At 43.1% G+C, this 26,992-nt stretch overlaps 1 protein-coding gene across 1 annotated transcript; it reads left to right on the forward strand.

The window, feature by feature from the left end:
- Nucleotides 1-23,639: 23,639 nt before the first annotated feature.
- LOC145955444 (uncharacterized) lies at nucleotides 23,640-26,269 on the forward strand. The gene is made up of 5 exons (XM_083070197.1): nucleotides 23,640-23,747; nucleotides 23,804-24,661; nucleotides 24,912-25,160; nucleotides 25,503-26,167; nucleotides 26,236-26,269. Exons 1-5 carry the CDS (start codon nucleotides 23,640-23,642, stop codon nucleotides 26,267-26,269), a joined length of 1,914 nt encoding a protein of 637 aa, XP_082926323.1.
- Nucleotides 26,270-26,992: the final 723 nt, after the last annotated feature.

Below are 26,992 nucleotides of genomic sequence, written 5' to 3' on the forward strand. Positions count from 1 at the left end.
CTCCTCTCAAACATTGATTGAGAATGTATTGCTTGTTGATGGTTTGAAACATAATTTGCTGAGTATAAGTCAACTAAGTGATAAAGGTTTTAGAATTGAATTTGATAATACATGTTACTTGATATGTGATAAAAAGACTAAAGAAATCTGATTCATAGGAAAAAGGATTGACAATATATACACGCTTGACTTAGAACACTCTATAGCAATTTCAAACACTAAGTGCTTAATAACTCAAGAAGAAAACATATGGCTTTGGCATAGGAGAGCTGCACATATTCATATGGACCATTTGAATAAGTTGAGTAGGAAAGAATTAGTGATTGGCACTACTACAAAAATACAAATCTACGTCACCACATCTACATCGGTTAACAAAAAAACGATGTAAAAATAAGGCACGGTGACATTATTGTAATTAGTTGTATAATATCAAGCATATTTACATCGGTTTTAAGTGAAACCGATGTAAATATACAATAATCTACATCGGGTTTAAGAATAACCAATGTAGTATTAGAAAGACGGTTGCATTTTTGTAAATAAGCCAAAAACACAAAGATATCTACATCGGTTAAGTTAGTGACCGATGTAATATTGAGAACCCTTAACTTGCTACCCGCGCGTGCAGTCCCTGAATCCCTCTTGCTCCTGAATATTGAGAACCCTTTGCTTTCCTCACGCACGCATGAGCCCTTGCCCCGCCGTTGCCCCGCCATTGCCCCGCCGTTGCCCCACCCTTGCCCCGCCATTGCCCCGTTGTTGCCCCACCCTTGCCCCGCCCTTTCCCCTAAATCCGTTGCTCCTGAATAACTCTCTGTAAGCATCAACTGAAACCTTTTTCTTTGATTTGCTTACCTTGCGCACCCATGAGCCCTTGCCCCTTGATGAGTCATTATTTTCCCCTATTTTCTTACCTTTCTGTACTTACTTTAATCTCTGATTTGTGCTTAATTGTTTATATTCTGCACTGTTTTCTATTTGGGCTTTAATTAGACCGGTAATTCATATTTTAACTAATTTGAATTTTCTAAATCTAATTATTCGAAATTTCATTTTCAGGGCAGTTTAATAATTATCTGGGCTTGGAATTAATTTATGGACTTCAAGTGGAGCTACCACGTCATCTTCCACGTCATCTGCCATGTTATCGCTGCACCATTTTCCACCTCAGCATTTATTTTCTATTTTAACTCTATTTTAATGTAACTTGGGTCAGATTTGTATTGATGGGGGCCCAATTTTGTTTTAGGTCAACTGCACCTAGGGTAGGGTTGACTTGGCAGCCATTAAGGAGGAGGCTGATGTGACTACGTAGGGGGCTGCCTCTCTTTAGTTTTCTGGACGTTTTCTTTCATGCAGTTATAGTGTTTTTACGTTTCTGGTTCCCTGTTGCTTTCATTTTCGTTTTGTTCTCTTTGAGTTGCCATTTTCGTTCTTCTCTTGTCTTCTCTGGTTGTGCTGGTTGTAGAACTTGAATATTTACATTTGAAGAATACATTTCATTTTCGTTTCTCTTCTTTGCCTTGAAATTTCGTTTTCGTTTTCGTTTGTATTTCCGTTTGTATTTTCGTTTGTGTTTCTGTTTAATGGAAGGCTAAAAACCCTTGGGGTTGGTTCCTTGAGCAGATTGCAATATTTATTTGAGGTTTTATTTGTATTTGAATCTGTGTTCTGCTTGCTTGGTTCTTCTTCCTTGAACCTATGAACGTTTTTGATACCTGTTCATGCTTAATGAATCAGGTTGCTCACAAGTTGCTTAATCTTGTGGGGAGGTTTAATGTTGTATACGTTTGCTTAATTCGTGTAGGGAAATCTTGAGTTAATCTTTGCTTAGTTGGTTAACTCGGATTGAACAAGGATTAAGTTATGAACAGAGAAATCTTTTGAGGACCAGGGATAAAAGAGTTGCAATCTGAGCAGGGAACCAATCCGTTTTACTTGCTGTTTTATTTCGTTTTATTGTGTCACCAACTAAAAATCTGAAGAAAAAAAAACCCCCTACTGTGTGTTTAAGCCTTTAACAGTAAAAGACGGTCCTTGGGAGACGACCTAGGAGTTACTTCCTAGTACTACATTTAATTGTATTTATTTGACCGGATACGGCTTCGGCCAAATTTGGCGCCATTGCCGGGGACCATCGGTTCCTGTTAAAGGTTGTGTGTTATTTGTTTTTGTTGTGTGTTTAGTGTTTTAGAGTCTTTGTTATGTTATATGTGTTTTTGGTGTAGTGTGTTTTAGTGTATTAGTATATCAGTTTTAGTGTATCAGTGTTTGTTTCAATTTTGTATGAATTTTGTGTATCAGTTTGGTGCTTGTGTTTTTGTGCCTCATTATATGTTATGTTGTGTATTTGTGTTTGTTATTAGTCTCCCCAGGTGTAGCCAGTAAGCCAGCTGAAGAATTCATGTTGTTAAGTCTGATGAACAGTAAACCAATGGAACAGTAACTCAAATTTGGTTTTTGATGCATTTGCTGTCATGTGTTTGTCATAGCTGATCTTTATTTCATTTGATAGGCCATTGTGACCAATTATATTGATTCCATTTGGTGTGATGAATCATTGTTGTGTGTGTTGAGTTTCAATTCTGGTGCATTTCGTGGTGCATTGTGGTGCAAAATCTGGTGCATTGTGGCTCAAAATCTGGTGCATTTTGGCTAAAAATCTGGTGCGGTTTTGCTCTGTTTTGGTGCATTTTCTGGTCCGTTTTGGTGCATGCTCTGTTTCGGTCTTAGCATACTTTGTTTTGGCTGTCTACTACTCCTCTGTTCGGGTGCCAAAAATGTGGGAAATTGGTGTGCAAGTGTTGCAAAATCTGGTGCAATTTGGTGCGTGTGAATAGTGCTGAATAGTGCTAGAATTTTCCAATTAATTGTGATTTTTGGTTTTGATAGCTAGACTTGTTATTTTTGCCTAATTTTTTTTGTGGTAACTTCTTTCAACCTATATTTTTTGTAAAAAATAGGTAGGGCACCCAGTTTGGTCAAAATTTGGAGATACCAAAATTGTTTAAAATTGTTTTTAGCAAAACTTCAAAGGGCCATGACTTTGGCTCTGGTTATTGGAATTAGGCAAACTTTTTTTCATTTTGTGTAGAAAAAAAAGATCTATCAAACCCACACCGCTAAGCTAAGTGGCCCTAGCTAGATCTTCAAAAAATCGTCGTTTACTATTTCTTTTTTATTTTTGAAGTTTTATTTCACAATTTTTCCAAACTTTTCTTAAGTAGTTCATGTAGCTAGGCTTTGAATTTTGTTCTAAATTTTTTTTTTGGTAGTTTCTAATCATTTTAGGATGATGTTGGTGTATTAGTTTTTATATTTTCTGGAGTTTTCATGGAAATTCCCAGTTTACCCCTACTGTTCACGTGTCCTGATGCCTGTGTTGCATGTAGTGCATGACTAGGAGCAACCCTGATATTTTGCATCCATTTGACCTTGAGATTGATAGGACATTCCATAGATTAATTAGAGAGCATAGCATTCCATCTTTAGATAGTGTTAGTCATAGCCCTTGATTCAAGCCTGTAGACCCCTAAAATTGTCCGGGTCGGAAATAAAACTCGAAGACCCTCAAAGATCGAAGGAAAGTCAGCCAGAAGGACTCCTAGAAGACCATAGGATGGCTATCTGTAGGTTTAGAGGTCTTAGAGTAGTTTAAAATAAGGAAGTGGAGGGAATGAAGCCCAATACGGCCGTACTACACTTAATACGGCCGTATTGAAGCTTCAACACGGCCCCAGTGAACTCAATACGGCGTATTGAAGTTTCTGAAACTTCAATACGGCCGTACTGAAATCAATACGGCCGTATTGAAGCTTCAATACAGCCGCAGTGAACTCAATACGGGCGCATTGAAATTCCTGAATTTCAATACGGCCGTATTGAACTTCAATACGACCGTATTGAAGTTCAAAAATTTCAATACGGCCGTATTGATTCTGTAGCCCGTATTGCGCCTATTCCCTATAAATATGACGTCAATTGGACGTCATTCGACACTTTTTCACACAGTTTCAACCCTCTCCTTGAGTATTCTGGGGTTTTTGAGCAGTGTTCTGCCCTAGAAATCACTCAGAGAGTTGATCCAACGAAGTTCTTGAGCCCCGAGCCATTTTGCTTGAGGATCGAACCTAGTCGAAGGGAAATCCTCCGGATTTCCGTAGTCAAAAGTTTTTAGGAGGGAGCGAGCGGGCTTGTAGAGCGAGGGAACGCCAAAAAGCTTCCCAGTTTTACGAAATATATAAAAGCACGCTTCAAAGGTTTCTTCTTAAAGTCCTTCCTTTTACTGCTTTCTGTGTGCATATTTAAACTGTCATCATGTAGATAGTTAATTTATAATTGCTTAGAATAAATAGGGGTAATCTAGTAATTTTATACTGTTATTTTAGAAATAATCTGTCATAGGGAACCCGAAAGGGGCGCTGTGGGGTGCTAACACCTTCCCCACGCGTAACCGACTCCCTTACCCAACTCTGGTTGTAATGGCCGAAGTTGATTTATAAAATCAATTGCCTTATCCCTTTTTCCAATGTTTTGAGTAAAACATTGGTGGCGACTCCACGAACCCTCCTTTTACGAAAACCACTAATCCATGGAGGGTCCCGCTTGGGATTAATATGGATTGGTGAGACTTTTAATAAATAAATTGGATAAGATCGACAAGGTCTCAGTTTGAGAACAAGTCTTTCTAATAATCCAATACATTTTCAAAACTAAAATAAAAGCGAGCTCGACCGTCTTCGCGACCGCCGAGGCCCGTTTGGGGCCGGTGGCGACAGATGGCGACTTCACTAGGGAAGCCTCGAGAGTCAGTCCCATTTAGTGACAGATTATTTTAACAAATAATAGTTAAAATTACTTTATTACCCCTCACTTGTATGATAACATGTTTATCTATTTGGCTTTTAAATAACTGTTGTATGTTTAAATTCCGCAATTGTTTGAAATACAAACTGTACACAAACCTTTGCACACAACAGTTCCCTCTATACCCGGGGGCATGAGTGATTAACCATAGGGAGTGGATGTTAGTACGGCCGGTTGTCGAATGGGTCTATAGGTGCCCGTAGACCGTTGTCGGAAAACATCACTCAAGGTGATAACCATGAACTTGAGTCCGACGGTGCGTTGGAGCTTTCCATCGACCTACGACGAGAGGAATCGGGTCCCTATAATGGGGGCACCTTGGGGGCCTTGGACTGGTGAGAACAGTTAGAACCTACCTTGAATATGCACCTTTCTGCAGGATACCCCTACTTCGTGATTCGCTCGTGACTGTTCGTGGATGAGTGAATTGTGTGTGCATTTTTTTTATGTGACATTGTATGAGCATATATTTGCACCTTTTAAACATACAACATTCTTGTTTACAATAAAAAATAAGAATAAATAGAAATAAAGATTTTCTAGTACATGGTGTTAACATCTGCCTCCTTTGCATTCATATAGGTAGTTTCCCTTTTCACCCAAAATATACAAAAATACAAAATACTCAAAAAGAAAAAATACGTATTTATCCAAACCAAGCAATATCATGCATCATCTTAGGAATATCCTGAAAACATGATAATGCTTAGTTGAATAAACACTATGCATGCATATTCATTTCCATCATCTCATATCATGCATTGTATTGTAGATTATGGAGAGGTTTAGGGAGGTGCAAAGGCCATTAAAGAAAGTGGACTTCCTATTATACCGTGCTGAGAGGTTGGATCACCTCTGTACCTTGATGTCAAGAGAGGCTCGCGTCGAGTTTGAGAAATCTTATGGGCGAGTTCTCGATTTGATGAGGATTTGTGTGGATCCAGCTTTTCTGAGGGCATTGGTTCACTTCTGGAGTCCCGATCTGCACTGTTTTGAGTTCCCCCAGTTTGACCTGGTTCCTACTCTAGAGGAGTACGAGCTCATGTTACGGTGGCCTAAATCAGCTGGGGTCTACCTTTTTCAGGGGAACCATGTGGCCGTAGAGAGAGTAGCCACTCAGGTCAAACTACCACTACGATCAGCTGCCTTAGTAGGGAACGGCAGTATCAAGGGTTGGAAGCTTGCTATGATCGAAGACCACCTTTCTTCCTTGGCTGGTGAGGGAGATTGGTTAGCTTTCAACAAGACTCTTGCGTTAGCCGTGTTTGGGACGATCCTATTCCCCTTTCACGCTAACACAGTGGACCATGCTGCGATGGACGCTTTCTTTGCTTGGGACGTGCATATGAAGAGTCCCGTGCTCGCTATTCTTGCCGACACCTTGCTATCTGTTCATCTATCTCAACAAAAGCAAGGGAAGATTATCCGATGCTGCACCTCCTTGTTATATGTGTGGGGCATCACACATTTCTACGCCTCTAGTCACATGGGGACTTTGCCCGATCCGTTGAGAAGCTTCTCAAAGATCCCCGTCTTCCGCCGATATGCTTCCGAGTGGAAGGATGAGATGGAACAGTGGAGTATCGAGCACTTCACGTGGGTTTGCCCTTGGTTCCGTCCGAGCCATGTATTGACAAGATGCGGCAGTTATTCGAGCATACCGTTGATGGGCCTCAGAGGTTGCATAACCTACTCACCTAAATTGGTTATGAGACAACTAATGAGGACCCAAATCATTCCTACCATAGAGGAGCTGAGAGGGTTGTGTTTCTCTTTCGATCCCGAGCATCAGAGAGATATGCACGCTGTTATAAGAGCGTGGGAGAGACCAACCTATGAGGGAGATCTCGAGCTTGAAAAGCCTCGGGTGTCCGTTTCCATTGATTACGAGAAATGGAGGAATGAGAGGGGGTGTCACAACCATCCACCTCTTGTGCAACCACGACTACAAGGAGGGTGTTGCAAGAACAGGTCGACGCCTTGACCAAGAAACTGGAAATCATGGGAGCTCAGATGAGAGTTCTTGAAGAGAAAAACGAAGAATCCAGTTTCACCATTGATGGTCTTCAAAGGCAATGCAAGAAGAAGGACCATGAGATAGAGCGGCTCAAGGATGAGTGTGCTAACCTCAACGAGGAGACTACTCGGGCATCCAAAATGTCAAAGGTTGAACCGAGTAGTCAACTCCAAGAAGTCAACGTGAAGATAGCACGTCTTGAAGCCGAGCATGCAAAGCAGGCACAATTGATCAAGGACATGCAAGATGATTTGTTTCTGACTCGATCCGACGCACAGCAATGGCGGGAAGTCGCTCAACGACAAGCCGCAAACCTTTCCGATTTCCGCAGAAAGGAAAGGGAAGGATTGGCACAAATGGCCAAACTCCAAGAGGAGAAGGATCGAGCCGAAGACGAGCTTAATGAGCTACAGGCCATGATCAACTACTATACTCAGAAAGCGAAGGAGGCTCAGAAAATCAGTGACGATATGAGCCAAGCGGTCCATACGCAGATTGAAGCAATGGGTCGTCATGTCGAGGAAGCCGAAGATGAATGGCAAAGAAATATGAACCCGCCTGTGGGTTTTTACCGGCTTTTCTCTTATTGTAAAAAATTGCTTCAAAGCATTGTATAAAAGTTGTACACTTTCTTTAATGAATAAAATCGTATTTTTGAGATTTATTGCCTTTGCATCTCATTAGTCATTCATTTTGCATTTATCTCTCCTGGTAATTAATAATAAAGATTAATAAAAAGAAAGAATTAATCGATGCGTATGTTCAGAATGAATCGCACGCCATTTGTGATAAAATGCAAACCAACAACAGCGCAAAGCGAACACACGGCGACTCCGTTGTTGGTAATCAAGACAGACGAAAGGGAAGGTCCGACACCGTTAAGGATCATCGCTCCAAGGCCTTTCCCCTACAAAACAAATAAGGCTGTGCCATGGATATACGACGTCCATTCTTCTGCCGACAGTGATATCTCCAATATCGCTGGACTTGGGGGCATGACTAGGAGTGGGAGGATCTACACTCCCGAAGATCTTCATGATAAAGCTCCCAAGAATAAAGAAAAAGGAAAGGATAAAACCGAGGAAAAAGAATCCGAGGAGGAGACTGATGAGCTGTTAAAATTCATCAGACAGAGCGAGTACTCCATTGTGGATCAACTTCACAAGACACCAGCGAAGATCACTTTGTTGTCGTTGATCCTAAGCTCCGAACCGCATCGGCAAGCTCTGTTGAAAGTCTTGAACGAGGCGTATGTATTACACACCATATCCCAAGACAAATTTGAGGGGATTGTTAGTCACATCACGGCTAATGATCACCTCACCTTCACAGATGAAGAGATCCCCACCGAGGGACCGCACCATAACAAGCCCTTGCACATCTCTGTAAAGTGCAAGGAGTATCACATCGCGAAGGTCTTGGTGGATAATGGATCTTCTTTGAACGTGATGCCAAAAAGAACGTTCGATCAGATGGCAATCAAGGGAGTCCAAATGCACCCAAGCAACATGATCGTTCGAGCTTTCGACGGCTCTAAAAGAGAAGTGGTGGGAGAAGTCAACCTTCCAATCCAAATTGGACCCACCATCTTCAACGTCGAATTTCAAGTGATGGATATTACTCCTGCATACAGCTGTCTCCTAGGCCGACCTTGGATTCATGATGCGAAAGCTGTACCCTCTACGCTCCACCAGAAAGTCAAGTTCATCGTGGGTGACAAACTGGTAACCGTACAAGCTGAAGATGACATACTCATCAGTAAGCCATCCAACATACCTTATGTGGATGCAGCAGAGGAAGCTTTGGAAACCGCCTTCCAAGCATTGGAAATCGCCAATGTTGAAACGTTTCCCCGAGAAATGAAGAAGGTAGCTCATATGCTCACAAAGAACGGATACTTGCCAGGACAAGGATTAGGCAAGGACTCCCAAGGAATCCCGGAGCTACCCATTATCAAGGACAATCCGGGGAGACAAGGGTTAGGATACAACCCTGTTAAAGATCAAAGAACGAAGAGGAATCAAGATCCTTCTCGACGTTCTTTAAGCCAGATCTTTAGGAAGGCTGGTTCATAAACATCAAGGCCAGCTGTCGTCATCAAGTGTCCTTTTCCTTCTAATAGGGATGTGTAAATTCAGTGACTATTAGAGATCACTCCTCGGGGACAGCCCGACCCCCGAGCCTCGATAGGGCACATGTTTCCGCTATGATTATAATAAAATCATTCTTCATTAATTCTTTATTGCTTCTTTTCTCGCTTGCAATAAAATTCTAGACCACATTATTTTAACCCTGTTTGAATAAACATGAATGAGGTTAAAATCATCTTAATAATAATAAACCCACATCATTTTTATGTGGAAGTGTGTATGTCAACTTGGAGCACCTTTTCTTGGCCTCAATAAGTGCCATCATGGAAATCCTAAAGATAATAAGCTCGGCAGGGGACCCAAAAAGGGGACTGCGCAAAAATAAGAGCAAAAGACCCGCTAGGAATCCCACAAAAGGACGACCTAGGCAAAAGTTAGGGTTACAAAATGAAGACAAAAACCCGCTAGGAATCCCACGAAAAGGGTGACCTAGGCAAAAGTTAGGGTTGAAAAAAATGAACAAAGACAAAAGCTCGCTAAGACATCACAAATGGGTGTTTTAGGCAAAAGTTAGGGCCGTCAAAAAAAGGAAAAACAAAATAAATCCATGATGGTACCATCAATTGAATTCAACAAGGAGCTCAAGAAAAGCTATCCAAGTTGTCAAAGCACAATCATTAATAACAAAGATGTGCTTAACTTCATAAGTGTTTAATCGAACAAGCCTAAACACTTAAGCCTACCATTGGCCCGCCATTCTTACAAAATCCATTTTTCAAAAATAAAATAATCCCCTCTAAAAATACAAACTTTTGAAAATATATCCTTTCCTTCTTTTCTCTCTTGTCCCCAACGATTTTTGAATAATCTAGTGGAAACATGGAGATATAGTGGTCAATAGGAGGGTTGACACATCTTCTAAAGGAAGGGAAGGATCATTTGGTTGATGACACCAAATCCCAAAATCAAATACGCATCATTCCTCGGTTACAGAAATCGGCAAAGCACAGTCTGTCTGGAGGAATGGCAAGATCCAAACAAAGAACGCATCGATTAATTCTTTTGAAAAACTGAATCAAATAGAATTAGGTGCATCTCATTTGCATACATGCATACAGATGATAGGTGTACTAGAAGATCACTTATTCTCTGTTTATATTTAAATAAAAAAAAAAAAAATCATCAAAAATCAAAAATCAGAAAAATCCAATACGCCCGTATTGGTATTAATACGGTCGTATTGGAGTTAACGTTAAGTACAACGTTTCAACTCCAATACGGGCGTATTAAAATCCAGTACGCCCGTACTAAACCCCAATACGGTCGTATTGAATCCAATACGGTCCATATTGATTATAAACTTTGTACATCAACGGAAAGGCCAATACGGCCGTATTGAATCTAATACGGGCCGTATTGGCGGAATTTGGCCTATAAATAAGACCTCCCCTCCCTCATTTTTGCATACCTTTCTTCATTCTCCACATTCCTTGCTTGTGAGTGCATTCCTACAAAGATTATCAGAAATGGCAGAATCTTCTCGCAAAAGGCAGAGAGCCCCGGCCAGACGTGTAATGACAGATCGACACCGAGACCGGCTACAGCTTATAGAGACGTTCACCATCGAGCCGTCAAGAGTGCTCGACTTTGAGCTTCTCCAAGCAGTGGGCTTGGAGAATGATGTCAGGAACTACTTCGACGCCATAGGATGGGGATTTGTCCTTAATCCACCATCCCAGCTATATTTGACGGCCACGAAGGAATTCTTGGCTACAGTCGGCGTCACGGAGTCGACTAACAGCTATGGGGAGGATGTTTGCGCGGTGGATTTTTGGATGAATGAAGGATACCGCTCGCTGACGTTGGACGAGTTCAACGTCCAGGCAGGGTTTTTCAGCCGCACTGATCAGCTGGCATTCCGAGATGCCATATGCGAGTGGCCTGATCAGTGGACTCCGGTTGAGATGTGGAGTTTGCTCACTGGCCGACGGGACTATCATTCAGGGGTGAAGGGCTCCCGGCTCCCGACTGCTCTTAGGATCTGTCACAAGATCCTCACCAGTACTATTCATGGCAGGTCCAAGAGTCCGGAGTCGATTACACGGCCGGATCTGCTGGCCTTATATTGCATGGCCACCGGCCGGAAGGCCAATCCTGGATATTTCTTCCTCGAGCACGTGAAGAAGCTTGGGGTACGAGAGGGAGGAAAGTCCAGACAGGGGTACATCTTGGTGGCCCCACTCCTCTCACAGCTGGCGGAGACATGGGGATGTCCCGATGGTGCAGAGCCAGGGGCATTGGCGCCGAAGCTGATTGGTGCCTCCACCCTGATTAACATGAAGATCATCGCTAGATCGCCAGGAGGGGGGTTTGTGCGAGTAGATGGCCTCGAGACCTTCGACGACCTCCTCAACAACCTCGACTTTGAGGGAGGCGACGCCCCGCAGCCAGAGGCTAGCACATCACGGTCGGACAGGGGATACTTTGACGCCCGCTTCGACACACTGCAGCAGAGCATTGACACGCGATTCGATGCTTTTCAGCAGAGCATCGACACGCGATTCGATGCTTTTCAGCATAGTGTCGGTACATGGCAGCAGAGTACCGATACTCGACTAGACAGCTTGGTGCAGGGTTTTGACAACCTCTCAGTCTGGCTTCATAGCCACTACCCTGTCGCCACCGGCCCGAAACGGGGCTTTCGGCATTCGCGAAGGATGGTTGGACTCGTTTATTTTGTTTAAAAATAGTGGATTGCTAGAATGACTTATTCTCAAACTGAGACCTCGTCAAACGAGCAATTTTATTAAAAGGCTCACTAATCCATATTAATCCCAAGCGGGACCCTCCATGGATTAGTGGTTTTCATGAAAGGAGGGTTCGTGGAGTCGCCACCAATGTTTTACTCAAAACATTGGAAAAAGGGATAAGGCAATTGATTTAAAAATCAACTTTGGCCACTACAACCAGAGTTGGGTAAGGGAGTCGGTTACGCGTGGGGAAGGTGTTAGCACCCCACAGCGCCCCTTTCGGGTTCCCTATGACAGATTATTTTCTAAAATAACAGCGTAAAATTACTAAATTACCCCTATTTATTCTAAACAATTATGATTTAACTATCTACATGATGACAGTTTAAATATGCACACAGAAAGCAGTAAAAGGAAGGATTGAAGGGAAACCTCTTGAAGCGTGCTTTTTATAAAAAATGAACTGGGAAGCGTTTTGGCGTTCCCTCGCTCTACAAGCCCGCTCCTCGCTCTCCTAGAACAAAATTTTAACTAAGGGAATCCAAAAGGTTTCCCCTCGACTAGGTTCGATCCTCAAGCAAAATGGCTCGGGGCTCAAGAACTTCGTCGGATCAACTCTCCGAGTGATTTCTAGGGCAGAACACTGCTCAAAAACCCCAGAATACTCAAGGAGAGGGTTCAAACTATGTTGAAAAGTGTGGAATGACGTCCAATTGACGTCATATTTATAGGGAATAGGCGCAGTACGGCCTACAGGGCCAATACGGCCGTATTGAAATTTTTGAACTTCAATACGGTCGTATTGGGGTTCAATACGGTCGTATTGAAAGTCAGAAATTTCAATACGCCCGTATTGAGTTCGCAGCGGTCGTATTGAAGTGTCAATACGGTCGTACTGACTTCAGTATGGCCGTATTGAAGCTTCAATACGGCCGTATTGAGTTCAGTACGGCCGTATTGGGCTTTTTCCCTCCACTTCTTTATTTTGAGCTATTCTAAGACCTCTGGACCTACAGAGAACCCTCCTAGGGCCTTCGAGGAGTCCTTCTGGTTGATTATCCTTCAGTCTTCGAGAGTCTTCAAGCTTTATTTCCGACCCGGACAATTTTAGGGGTCTACAGCTGCCCCCCCTTTACTTAGTCGGACGGCCTCTTGGTGTATCGGCTGACAAGTAAAGGAGTTGACCCAATTGTCCGGGTATTGTGCCGACCTTCTGACTTGTAGCGTCTTCCGGTGGGAAAATGTTGAGTGGCCTCTCCAGGTGGGTGCATACCTCGGCGCTTCTGACATCCTCGGTAGCTGAGTTTACCTTCTCCAAGGCCAACTTCACTCGACGCCCGAGCCGGAAGTTGGACATCAACGCGCCTCTGATGACGCTGATGGTTGAGTACCCGCCTCTCCAGGCTTAGCTTCACTCTTTGTTCGAGCCGGAAACCAAGCACCTTTGCGACAACGGTGAGCAGTGCGAGTTGTGCCTCTCCAGGCCTTGCTTTGCTTGTTGCCCAAGCTGGAAGCTGTGAGTACCGTCTCTCCAGGCTTAACTTCACTCTTTGTTCGAGCCGGAAGCTAAGTACCCTTGTGACGACGGTGAGCAGTATGAGTTTTGCCTCTCCAGGCCTTGCTTTGCTTGTTGTCCAAGCTGGAAGCTGTAAGTACCGTCTCTCCAGGCTTAGCTTCACTCTTTGTTCGAGCCGGAAGCTAAGTACCTTTATGACAACGGTAGGCGGTGAGTACCCTTTTTCAGAGATAGCTTCGCTCATTGTCCGAGCCGGAAGCTGCATACCTCCGTGTTTGTGACGACGGGGTAGCGTGAATATCTCCTTTCCAGGGATTCGTGATGATTTTGTCTCCACAGTCCACGATGCTGCTTCGACGGTTGTTTTTTTGATTTTGTGCCACTAAGGGCTGGATAACGCAGGGATCCGTCTAGGGGATGTGCAGTTACTCATAGGTTCTTGTGTCCCAACTTTCCATTGCGTAGTTGGTGCCCGCTGGAGAATTTCTGATTCCTTTGGGGTGTAGACACAAAGATGCTCTTTCTGATGTGAGCGGTGCCTTATGATTGGCTGACGTCCTTTCGACGTTGGTGGAGTATCCCGGTTATCCTTGTTCGGGTAACTCTTTTTGTTTTCTGATTTTGCTGCCTCTGTGTAGGCTGTTATCCACTGGGGGATTTTGTTGTTGATTTTGATTAGCCTCTTCTGTTAGGCATATCAGCTTGACGTTCAATGATTGGCTGAGAGCCAGATTCCACTTGGGGAATGATTATTGATTTTTATTTTCTTTCTCCTTCTGCAGGGATGCCTCTTGAGTAGGCGACTGGGGATTTGGGGATCTTATGTATCCCAGAGTATTATTTAGGAAGCCTCTACAGGCTTAGCCTCACTCGACACTCGAGTTGGAGAGCTATCTTCACTGAGGAAGTTTAAGTCCTTTGACTTGGATATTCTGCTTGGGTGATCGTACTTCCATTGGGAATGTCGTCGATCTTGTTTTGATAGCTCTTGCTGGAGATTTTGAGTCCAAGAGCGTGAGTTGAGGTTTCTCTGGGGAGTATTATTTCTGCGAGCCTCTCCAGGCTCAATTATTTTGAGATGTGGGGGATGAGGAGTATTGTTTCGGCGAGCCTCTCCAGGCTCAGTTATTTTGAGAGTATTCTTTCGGCAAGCCTCTCCAGGCTCAATTATTCTGTATGATGCTGCTGATTTTCTGAATCTTTGTATTTTGCTTGCTGCTGTCATACACAAGCAATTTTCTATTTTTCTATTTTATGCAGTTGCCTCATGATAAGGTCTTTGAATGTGCAACTCATGTGTGTGATGCACAAATGTAATACAATTTTTATTTTTGTTCATTTATTTAGAAAAGTGAGTGGCTCTCCCTATCCTCTTCTTCTTGGAGGACTTTCTGTCATTGACGCGAGGGAGTATTTTTGTGAGCCTTTATGCAGGAGATTATGGATTTTACGGGAACCCCTCCAATTTTCTTTTATTGGCCGATTATTAAGAGTTTCGTACAATTTTTAGAAACATCAATTTTAAGGCATAATCACATGGTCAAGAGAGAAAAGAAACAAATGGATATTTTATTGATATTCACAAATGTTCATACAGAAAGATTTACAAGAGGAATTTCTGAAGAATGGCTGGCCAAGGTAGGCTATACATTTTTGGCTTAAACAATTATATCTGTAATTGTCGCTTTTCTCGTTTCCCTAATTGTTTCGGGTGAGATGCCTGAGCCAGGAGTGTAGATACTGCAAGACGCTTGCTTCTAGAAGATTATCACTTGAACCGCCTTTCGGTTTTCGGTTCAAGTGATCGTTGCTTGCTTTGTTTTTATATCTTATTCTTTTGCCCCTAACTTTTGCTTAGGACGTATCCTAACGGGGTAAATTTGCCTTTGTTTTGCCTAGTACCCTTGTACTGGCAGGCTTTTTATTTTGCCCTAACTTTTGCCTAGGACGCCCTTTTTGGGTTTTCATCCTAGCGGGCCTATGCAAGCAACGTCTTCAAGCATAGTACTTCTTTACCACGTCAGTGTTGACTAAGTATCGAAGTTCTTCTCCATCCATGTTTGTGAGGATCAATGCTCCTCCTGAGAAGACTCGTTTTCCCACGTATGGTCCTCCGTGATTTGGGGCATACTTTCCGATTTTGTCCTTTTGAGTTGGTAGTAATTTCTTCATTACCAACTCTCCCTCATGGTAGACTCGAGGGTGGACTTTCTTGTCAAAAGCCTTTTTGATCTTCCTCTGATAGGCTTGACCATGGCATATGGCGTTCAGCCGTTTTTTTTTGATAGGGTTCAACTGGTCATATTGGCTTTGAACCCATTCTGCCTCGGAAAGTTTTGTTTCCATGATTACCCTTAGATAGGATATCTCGACTTCGATGGGTAGAACTGCCTCCACCCCATAAACGAGTGAGAATGGAGTAGCTCCTGTAAATGGACGTACTGAAGTCCTATAGCCATGAGGAGCGAAGGGTAACATCTCGTGTCAGTCTTTAAATGAGACAACCGTCTTTTGCACTATTTTTTTGATGTTCTTATTGGTTGCCTCGACTGCCCCATTCATCTTTGGCCGATATGGGGAAGAGTTGTGGTGTTGGATCTTGAATTCTTGGCACAGTTCTTCCACCATTTTGTTGTTCAGATCAGTGATGATTTATTTCTCCATGCTCCCACTAGATTATTCTAAAATCTTTTGGGACAAGAGAGAAAAGAAGGGAAAGAGTATATTTTTCAAAAGTTTGTGTTTTAGAGGGGATTATTTTATTTTTGAAAAATGGATTTTGTAAGAATGTTTGGCCAAGGTGGGCTTATGTGTTTAGGCTTGTTTGATTAAACACTTATGAAGTTAAAAAGTCGTGTTGTGATTTGACAACTTGGATAGCTTCTCTTGAACCTTTCTTTTTGAATTCGGTTCATGGTACCATCATGGATTTCTTTTACTTTTGATTGTCTTTATTTTTGCCTAAAACACCCTTTTGTGGCGTTTTAGCGGACTTTTGTTTTTATTCATTTTTTGCAACCCTAACTTTTGCCTAGGTCACCCTTTCGTGGGATTCCTAGCGGGTTTTTTTTCTTATTTTTGCGCAGTCCCTTTTTGGGTTTCCTGCCGAGCTTTTTTGTTTTTAGGATTTCTTTTTATCCATGATGGCACTTGTCGAGGCCAAGGGGAGGTGCTCCAAGTTGTCACACACATTTCCACATAAAAATGATGTGGGTTTATTATTATTAAGATGATTTTAACCTCATTCATGTTTATTCAAACAGGGTTAAAAAATGTGGTTTAGAATTTTATTATAAGCAAGAAAAGAAGCAATGAGAAAGAATGATTTTATTATAATCATAGTGGAATCATGTGTCCTTATTTCATCACTGGTATGGGTCCTAATGTTGACCTCTTTTATCTTTCGGCCATGCCCCAAATTTATAGTCTCCAATTTCTCTTGACGAGTTGGAGTAAGCGAGCTTCTCGTTTTAGCAGTCTTTGCAGATCCGGAGAGATGATCTCCTCATCACTCTCCAACTCAACCCATTCACTTTTGGATCCCGGTCAGAGCGAACAATTACAGACATAATTATTTTATTGGTTCTGTTTAGGTTTAGAATTATTAATGTTAATGAGGAAAGAGAGAAAAGAACAAAAAGAGAGTAATGTGAAAATGCCTCTTTATTGATGTATGTATATAAAACTGTACAAAACCCTTATTTACATGAAAAGGTCCTCATGATCTCGGGTACTGATCATGAGTCCCTAAAAGAAAAATATGAAGGGGCCCTATCGTGGCTTGTTCTTCTCTCTACTCCTGCTTTGGTAGAGGATTTTTGCTCACGTCGGGCGCTGTTGAATCAAAAGTGATCCACCCTGCATCGATAAGGTCTTGGACCTTATTTTTGAGAGCTCTACAATTCTCCGTTGAATGCCCCGATGCCCCCGAATGGTATAGACATTTGTCTTGCGGTTTGTACCAATAGGGGTGAGGTGGATCAATCTTCTTTAGTGGAACGTAAGCTAGAAGTTTGGCTTCTACTAGCTTCGGCAGGAGATCGCTGTAGGTGGTCGGAAGTTTATCAAACTTCTTCACAGGGGTGAATTGCGACTTTCCTGACTTCGAAGTGGAAGAAGATGAAGAAATATTTACGGCATTGACTCCTCCTTCCTTCTTCTTCCCGTAGGTCTTCTTGGCTTCAAATGATTGGGAAAGCCCAGCTAGCTTCCCACTTTTCAGCCCTTGTTCCACTCTTTCGCCAATGGTGATGATGTCCGAGAAGAGTGTTGTCGTGTTCCCTATCATCTTGTCATAATAGGGACCGGTCAACGAGTTTATGAATAGGGACACCGTCTCCTTATCTGACAGCGGGGGCTCTATCTGTGCCGCCAACTCCCTCCAACGTTGGGCGTACGCCTTGAAAGATTCATCATTATTCTTGCTCAAGGCTTGAAGATCTGACCTATCGGGTGTTAGGTCGATGTTGTATTTGTAGCGCTTGAGAAAGGCGTCAGCCAACTGCCTCCATGTGTGTACTAGATTTCCATCTAGCTGCATATACCAGTTGAGCGCGGTATCAGCCAAGCTCTCTTGGAAGCAGTGGATCAAGAGCTTTTCGTTTGTGGCATATGCAGCCATCTTTCGGCAGTACATGGTGAGATGACTCTTGGGGCAAGTCGATCCCACGTATCTCGGGAAATCTGGCACTTTAAATTTGGGAGGGAATTGAATATCCCTTACTAAACACATGTCGGCGGCATCTTTAATATCGAAGTCATGCCCCTCCATAGCCCTCAACCGATCCTCTAGGGCGTGGAATTGTTCTTTTGAAACCTCGGGCTCTTTAATCATGATTCCAGCCCCAAGAGGTGTGGCATGTGGAGGATCTTTTTCATGCTCCTCCTCCTCTCCCTCATGATGGGACCCATGGTCACTGTGATGAGATCCATGAATGTTATGGTGACGCATGAGTTCCAACATTTGCGCCATCTGCTCTTTGAGCTGTGAAAGCTCGGTCGTGAGCTTCTTGTTTTGTTCCTCTAGCGCTTCCATTTTCTTGATTCTCTGTGCGCGCGTAAGGACAGAGAGATGACCAGCCACTTTCTAAAATGAATGTTTATTCTAATTAGCTTATTTATGATATGAATACACTCTTGATGTGAGCTTGATAATCTTTCATCTTTGAGGCGCTGCCTTTTTAAGATGAAAGTTTATCACCCTCCCTAGGCTATTATCTCTCCACAACGGAGAATCTCAATAGTCACGGGTCTCTTTCACTCACATCGAGAGGGTATTAGTGAACCTATAAATGATGATGAGGATGCATGAGGTATTATTGATAATGATGCCTATGCTCCTTACTTTTATTATATTTTCACACATGATTTTTCCTCTCATGTCATGGTATTTTCATGCATGGGGATTATTCTTAGACCTTATCACGAGGTTATTTATTAATGCACAAACAATTGCACATAAGCATTTACACAAACAATTCACTCATCCACGAACAGTCACGAGCGAATTACGAGGTAGGGGTCTCCTGCAGAAAAGTGCATATTCAAGGAGGATCTAACTGTTCTCACTTGGTCAAAGGCCCCCAAGGTGCCCCCATTATAGGGACCCAATTCCTCTTGTCGTAGGTCGATGGAAAGCTCCAACGCACCGTCGGACTCAAGTTCATGGTTATCACCTTGAGTGATGCTTTTCGACAACGGTCTCATAGGCTCCTATAAACCCATCAACCGGCCGTACTAACATCCACTCCCTATGGATTACCACTCATGCCCCCGGGTATAGAGGGAACTGTTGTGTGCAAAGGTTTGTGTGCAGTTTTTATTTCAAACAATTGCGGAATTTAAGCATACAACAGTTATTTAAAAGCCATATAATAAAACATATTATAATACAAGCAAGGGGTAATGAAGTAATTTTAACTATTATTTGTTAAAAATAATCTGTCACTAAATGGGACTGACTCTCAAGCTTCCCCAGCGGAGTCGCCATCTGTCGCCACCGCCCGAAACGGGGCTTTCGGCATTCGCGAAGGATGGTTGGACTCGTTTATTTTGTTTAAAAATAGTGGATTGCTAGAATGACTTATTCTCAAACTGAGACCTCGTCAAACGAGCAATTTTATTAAAAGGCTCACTAATCCATATTAATCCCAAGCGGGACCCTCCATGGATTAGTGGTTTTCATGAAAGGAGGGTTCGTGGAGTCGCCACCAATGTTTTACTCAAAACATTGGAAAAAGGGATAAGGCAATTGATTTAAAAATCAACTTTGGCCACTACAACCAGAGTTGGGTAAGGGAGTCGGTTACGCGTGGGGAAGGTGTTAGCACCCCACAGCGCCCCTTTCGGGTTCCCTATGACAGATTATTTTCTAAAATAACAGCGTAAAATTACTAAATTACCCCTATTTATTCTAAACAATTATGATTTAACTATCTACATGATGACAGTTTAAATATGCACACAGAAAGCAGTAAAAGGAAGGATTGAAGGGAAACCTCTTGAAGCGTGCTTTTTATAAAAAATGAACTGGGAAGCGTTTTGGCGTTCCCTCGCTCTACAAGCCCGCTCCTCGCTCTCCTAGAACAAAATTTTAACTAAGGGAATCCAAAAGGTTTCCCCTCGACTAGGTTCGATCCTCAAGCAAAATGGCTCGGGGCTCAAGAACTTCGTCGGATCAACTCTCCGAGTGATTTCTAGGGCAGAACACTGCTCAAAAACCCCAGAATACTCAAGGAGAGGGTTCAAACTATGTTGAAAAGTGTGGAATGACGTCCAATTGACGTCATATTTATAGGGAATAGGCGCAGTACGGCCTACAGGGCCAATACGGCCGTATTGAAATTTTTGAACTTCAATACGGTCGTATTGGGGTTCAATACGGTCGTATTGAAAGTCAGAAATTTCAATACGCCCGTATTGAGTTCGCAGCGGTCGTATTGAAGTGTCAATACGGTCGTACTGACTTCAGTATGGCCGTATTGAAGCTTCAATACGGCCGTATTGAGTTCAGTACGGCCGTATTGGGCTTTTTCCCTCCACTTCTTTATTTTGAGCTATTCTAAGACCTCTGGACCTACAGAGAACCCTCCTAGGGCCTTCGAGGAGTCCTTCTGGTTGATTATCCTTCAGTCTTCGAGAGTCTTCAAGCTTTATTTCCGACCCGGACAATTTTAGGGGTCTACATACCCCACTCCTCCTCAGGATCCGCCGGCCGATGAGTGAAGACCGGATTGCTTCCTTTAATTTTTATGTATTTAGTTTGTTTGGGCTGTGTCCCATCTTTTGATTTCTTTTGATTTCTCTCGTACAAACTTATTTTCTATTTAATGAAAATTTCCACTGTTTGATTTTAAATTCTCTAGCAATTTAAATCCTGTACAGAAAAAGCCGAAAAACAACAGAAAAGGCAAACATACAGAAAAAGTCAAAAGTCGACAAAAAAAAAGACAAAGATTTCACATCTTTCAGAATAACTGAGCCTGGAGAGGCTCGCCGAAATAATACTCTCAGAATAATTGAGCCTGGAGAGGCTTGCAGAAATAATACTTCCTCAGAATAACTAAAGCCTGGAGAGGCTTGCAGAAATAATACTCCCCCAACTGTACAGAATAACTGAGCCTGGAGAGGCTCGCAGAAATAATACTCCCCAGAGAAACCTCAGCTCGCGCTCAGAACAAATCCCCAGCGAGAGCTATCAAAGCAAGATCGACAAAATTCCCAATGGAAGTACGATCTCCCAAGCAGAATATCCAAGTCAAAGGACTTAAACTTCCTCAGTGAAGATAGCTCTCCAACTCAAGTGTTGAGTGAGGCTAAGCCTGCAGAGGCTTCCTAAATAATACTCTGGGATACATAAGATCCCTCATTCCCCAATCGCCTACTCAGAGGCATCCCTGCAAAAAGAGAAAAATCAAAAAAAGATCAATAACCATTCCCCAAGAGGAATTCGGCATTCAGCCAATCATCAAACATCAAGATAATTCGCCTATTCAGAGGCACTCTTTCAAAAAAGAGAAAAAAATCGAAAAGATCAATAATCATTCCCCAAGTGGAATCTGGCTTTTCAGCCAATCATTGAACGTCAAGCTGATACGCCTAACAGAAGAGGCCAATCACAACCAATGACAAAATCCCCTAGCGGATAACAGCCTACACAGAGGCAACAAAATCCAAAAATCAAAAAGAGTCACCCGAATAAGGATAACCGGGATACTCCACCAACGTCGAGAGGACGTCAGCCAATCATAAGGCACCGCTCACATCAGAAAGAGCATCTTTGTGTCTGCACCCCAAAGGAATCAGAAATTCCCCAGTGGGCACCAACTACGCAATGGAAAGTTGGGACACAAGAACCTATGAGTAACTGCACATCCCCTAGACGGATCCCTGCGTTATCCAGCCCTCAGCGGCACAAAAATCAAAAAAACAACCGTCGAAGCAGCATCGTGGACTGTGGAGACAAAAATCATCACAAATTCCTGGAAAGGAGATATTCACGCTACCCCGTCATCACAAACACGGAGGTATGCAGCTTCCGGCTCGAGCAATGAGCGAAGCTATCTCTGGAAAGGGGGGTACTCACTGCTACCGTTGTCACAAGGGTACTTAGCTTCCGGCTCGAACAAAGAGTGAAGCTAAGCCTGGAGAGGCGGTACTCACAGCTTCCAGCTTGGGCAGCAAGCAAAGCAAAGCCTGGAGAGGCGGAACTCACACTGCTCACCGTCGTTACAAAGGTGCTTAGTTTCCGGCTCGAACAAAGAGCGAGACTAAGCCTGGAGAGGCGAAACTCACACTGCTCACCGTCGTCACAAAGGTGCTTAGTTTCCGGCTCGAACAAAGAGCGAGACTAAGCCTGGAGAGGCGAAACTCACACTGCTACCGTTGTCACAAGGGTACTTAGCTTCCGGCTCGAACAAAGAGTGAAGCTAAGCCTGGAGAGGCGGGTACTCACAGCTTCCAGCTTGGGCAGCAAGCAAAGCAAAACCTGGAGAGGCTACTCGACAATTTTCCACCGGAAGACGCTACAAGTCAGAAGGTCGGCTCACCACCCGGACAATTGGGTCAACTCCTTTACTTGTCAGCCGGTACACCAAAAGGTCGTCCGACTAAGTAAACGGGGGGCAGCTGTAGACCCCTAAAATTGTCCGGGTCGGAAATAAAACTCGAAGACCCTCAAAGATCGAAGGAAAGTCAGCCAGAAGGACTCCTAGAAGACCATAGGATGGCTATCTGTAGGTTTAGAGGTCTTAGAGTAGTTTAAAATAAGGAAGTGGAGGGAATGAAGCCCAATACGGCCGTACTACACTTAATACGGCCGTATTGAAGCTTCAACACGGCCCCAGTGAACTCAATACGGCATATTGAAGTTTCTGAAACTTCAATACGGCCGTACTGAAATCAATACGGCCGTATTGAAGCTTCAATACAGCCGCAGTGAACTCAATACGGGCGCATTGAAATTCCTGAATTTCAATACGGCCGTATTGAACTTCAATACGACCGTATTGAAGTTCAAAAATTTCAATACGGCCGTATTGATTCTGTAGCCCGTATTGCGCCTATTCCCTATAAATATGACGTCAATTGGACGTCATTCGACACTTTTTCACACAGTTTCAACCCTCTCCTTGAGTATTCTGGGGTTTTTGAGCAGTGTTCTGCCCTAGAAATCACTCAGAGAGTTGATCCGACGAAGTTCTTGAGCCCCGAGCCATTTTGCTTGAGGATCGAACCTAGTCGAAGGGAAATCCTCCGGATTTCCGTAGTCAAAAGTTTTTAGGAGGGAGCGAGCGGGCTTGTAGAGCGAGGGAACGCCAAAAAGCTTCCCAGTTTTACGAAATATATAAAAGCACGCTTCAAAGGTTTCTTCTTAAAGTCCTTCCTTTTACTGCTTTCTGTGTGCATATTTAAACTGTCATCATGTAGATAGTTAATTTATAATTGCTTAGAATAAATAGGGGTAATCTAGTAATTTTATACTGTTATTTTAGAAATAATCTGTCATAGGGAACCCGAAAGGGGCGCTGTGGGGTGCTAACACCTTCCCCACGCGTAACCGACTCCCTTACCCAACTCTGGTTGTAATGGCCGAAGTTGATTTATAAAATCAATTGCCTTATCCCTTTTTCCAATGTTTTGAGTAAAACATTGGTGGCGACTCCACGAACCCTCCTTTTACGAAAACCACTAATCCATGGAGGGTCCCGCTTGGGATTAATATGGATTGGTGAGACTTTTAATAAATAAATTGGATAAGATCGACAAGGTCTCAGTTTGAGAACAAGTCTTTCTAATAATCCAATACATTTTCAAAACTAAAATAAAAGCGAGCTCGACCGTCTTCGCGACCGCCGAGGCCCGTTTCGGGCCGGTGGCGACAAAGCCAAACAGAAAACATGGGTGAACATAATGGACCCCGTGAGAGGACTCTTAGGGAGATGGCTGCACCTGATTTCACTTATGAGAGTTTGTGCATTCAATATCCTGAAGAAGATGTTCCTTTTGTACTTAAAACTGGACTAATTCATTTGTTGCCCATATTGTTTGTTCTACCATGAAGCCTCCTGATGTTCAAGAGGATCACATTTACCTGAAGGCATTTCCACATTCATTGGAGGGAGTTGCTAAAGACTGGCTGTATTATTTGGCTCCTAGGTCCATCACTAGCTGGGATGTTCTAAAAAGAATGTTCCTGGAGAAATTTGTCCCTGCCTCACAGACCACTGCAATCAGCAAGGATATATCAGGGATCAGGCAACTTGGTGGGGAGAGATTATATGAGTACTGGGAGAGATTGAAGAATTTATGTGCAAGTTGTCCCCACCACCAGGTTTCTGAGCAGCTCCTATTGCAGTATTTTTATGAGGGCCTCAATAGCATGGAGAGGAGTATGATTGATGCTGCCAGTGAAGGAGCCCTTGGTGACATGACTCCGGCTGAGGCTAGGCACTTAATTAAAAAAATGGCCTCCAATTCCCAGCAGTTCAGCACCAGGAATGATGCTATTGTGCTCAGGGGAATTAATGATGTAGCTGCTGATTCTTCTTCATCTGCAGATAGGAAGCTTGAGGGGAAGCTTGATACCTTGGTCAGTTTAGTCACTCAACTTGCCATGAACCAGAAATCTTCATCTGCATCTGTGGCAAGGGTTTGTGGCATTTGCACGTCAAATGACCATCATACAGATTCGTGTCCATCATTGCAGCAGCCTTATGATGTTCATGCTCCTCAAGCATATGCTACAAATATTTACAACAGACCTCCTGTCCAGCAACAACAACAGCAGAGTTATGACCTCTCCAGTAATAGGTACAATCCAGGTTGGAGAAATCATCCTAACCTCAAATGGTCTAACCAGCAGCAGCAGCAACAACAACCATCCCCTTCCTTCCAAAATAATGCTGGTCTTAGCAGATATGTACCTCCTCCTATCCAACAGCAACAAATAGAGACAACATGAAGCTCCTGCACCACCAGCTCCTCAATCTTCTACTTCTGAACCTTCATTGGAGGAGTTAGTGAGGCAGATGACTCTTCAAAATATGCAATTCCAGCAAGAGACTAGAGCTTCCATTCAGAGCTTGACCAATCAGATGGGGCAGATGGCCACTCAACTTAATTAGGCACAGTCTCAAAATTCAGATAAGTTGCCTTCACAAACTGTGCAGAATCCGAAAAATGTGAGTGCCATCACATTGAGGTCAGGAAAACAGATTGACATACCCACTACAGCACCTCCACCTCCATCTGCACCAGTACCAGTTCCAACAGCTGCACCTAAACAAAATGATGAACCAGTTGGTGCCCAAAATTCTCATGCAGGTGGACCTTCTTCCAGCAACAATTCTGATTTGCAGCAGCCTCCTATCCCTCTTCCATTTCCTCCTAAATTGATTCCAAGAAAAAAGATGGAAGAGGTGGATAAGGAGATATTGGACACCTTCAGGAAGGTGGAGGTGAACATACCTTTACTAGACGCCATCAAGAAAATTCCCAGATATGCAAAATTCTTGAAGGAGCTGTGCACTCATAAGAGGAAAATGAAGGGCAATGAGCGAATCAGCATGGGCAGAAATGTGTCTGCTTTGATAGGTAAATCTGTTCCTCACATTCCTGAAAAATGTAAGGACCCAGGTACTTTCTGCATACCTTGTATTATTATGAATAACAAATTTGAAAATGCCATGCTTGATTTGGGTGCTTCTATAAATGTCATGCCTTTGTCCATTTTTAAATCTCTGTCTCTTGGTCCTATGCAGCCTACGGGTGTGGTGATACAGTTGGCAAATAGAAGTGTCGCCCACCCTACAGGTTTCATTGAGGAAGTCTTAGTTCGGGTTGGTGAACTAATTTTTCCTACTGATTTTTATGTGCTTGACATGGAGGAAGGATTCTCCCATGGTTCCGCCCCAATCATTTTAGGTAGACCATTTTTGAAAACAGCCCGAACTAAGATTGACATGTATACTGGTACATTGTCCATGGAGTTTGGTGATAGTGTTGTCCATTTTAATATTCTTGATGCCATGAAACATCCATCTGAGGACCATTCTATTTTTCGTGCAGAGATACTTGATGATGTTGTTGATCAGTATGCTTATGATTTTTATTCTTTGCATGATAAGAAACATTGTTTTCTATCTGATCTATATACTTCTCTTGCATGCACTGAATCTGATTATTTTTCTGAATCTATTTCCGAGTTTGATTTTGAATCTGATTTCATATCTGATGATTTGGGTGCTGTACCTCTGGATATTAATTCTTTGGAGTCAGAATGCACTAACCATGTTTCAGGAAGTACACAAGAATCTGACTTGCAGGTTGAGGTACAGGCTGCGGAACCCCTTCTCCCTTCTTTGGTTCCTTCTGATGTTCAGCCAGCACCCACACCAGAGTTAAAGCCTCTTCCAGAGAACCTCAAGTATGCTTACTTGGAGGATGATGAGAAGTTTCCAGTGATCATTTCCACCTCCCTTGATGCTGTTGAAGAGGAGAAATTGTTGCAGGTTCTGAAAAAGCATAAGAAAGCCATCGGTTGGACCCTAGCAGACATTCCTGGTATCAGTCCATCCACATGCATGCACAAGATATTACTGGAGGATGGAGCTAAACCAGTGAGACAGCCCTAGAGGCGACTCAACCCTGTCATTTTGGATGTAGTGAAGAAGGAGGTGACCGAGCTTCTTCAAGCTGGGATCATTTATCCTATATCAGATAGCCAGTGGGTGAGTCCGGTCCAGGTGGTCCCCAAGAAGACAGGCCTCACTGTTGTTAAGAATGAGAGGGATAAGCTCATACCCACTGTCGCCACCGGCCCGAACGGGCCTCGGCGGTCGCGAAGACGGTCGAGCTCGCTTTTATTTTAGTTTTGAAAATGTATTGGATTACTAGAAAGACTTGTTCTCAAACTGAGACCTTGTCGATCTTATCCAATTTATTTATTAAAAGTCTCACCAATCCATATTAATCCCAAGCGGGACCCTCTATGGATTAGTGGTTTTCGCAAAAGGAGGGTTCGTGGAGTCGCCACCAATGTTTTACTCAAAACATTGGAAAAAGGGGTAAGGCAATTGATTTTATAAATCAACTTTGGCCATTACAACCAGAGTTGGGTAAGGGAGTCGGTTACGCGTGGGGAAGGTGTTAGCACCCCACAGCGCCCCTTTCGGGTTCCCTATGACAGATTATTTCTAAAATGATAGCGTAAAATTACTAAATTACCCCTATTTATTATAAGCGATTATAA

Source organism: Cajanus cajan, chromosome 1 (genome assembly GCF_000230855.2).
Source record: "Cajanus cajan strain Asha chromosome 1, NIPB_CcT2T_4, whole genome shotgun sequence".
Classification (NCBI taxonomy): domain Eukaryota; kingdom Viridiplantae; phylum Streptophyta; class Magnoliopsida; order Fabales; family Fabaceae; genus Cajanus; species Cajanus cajan.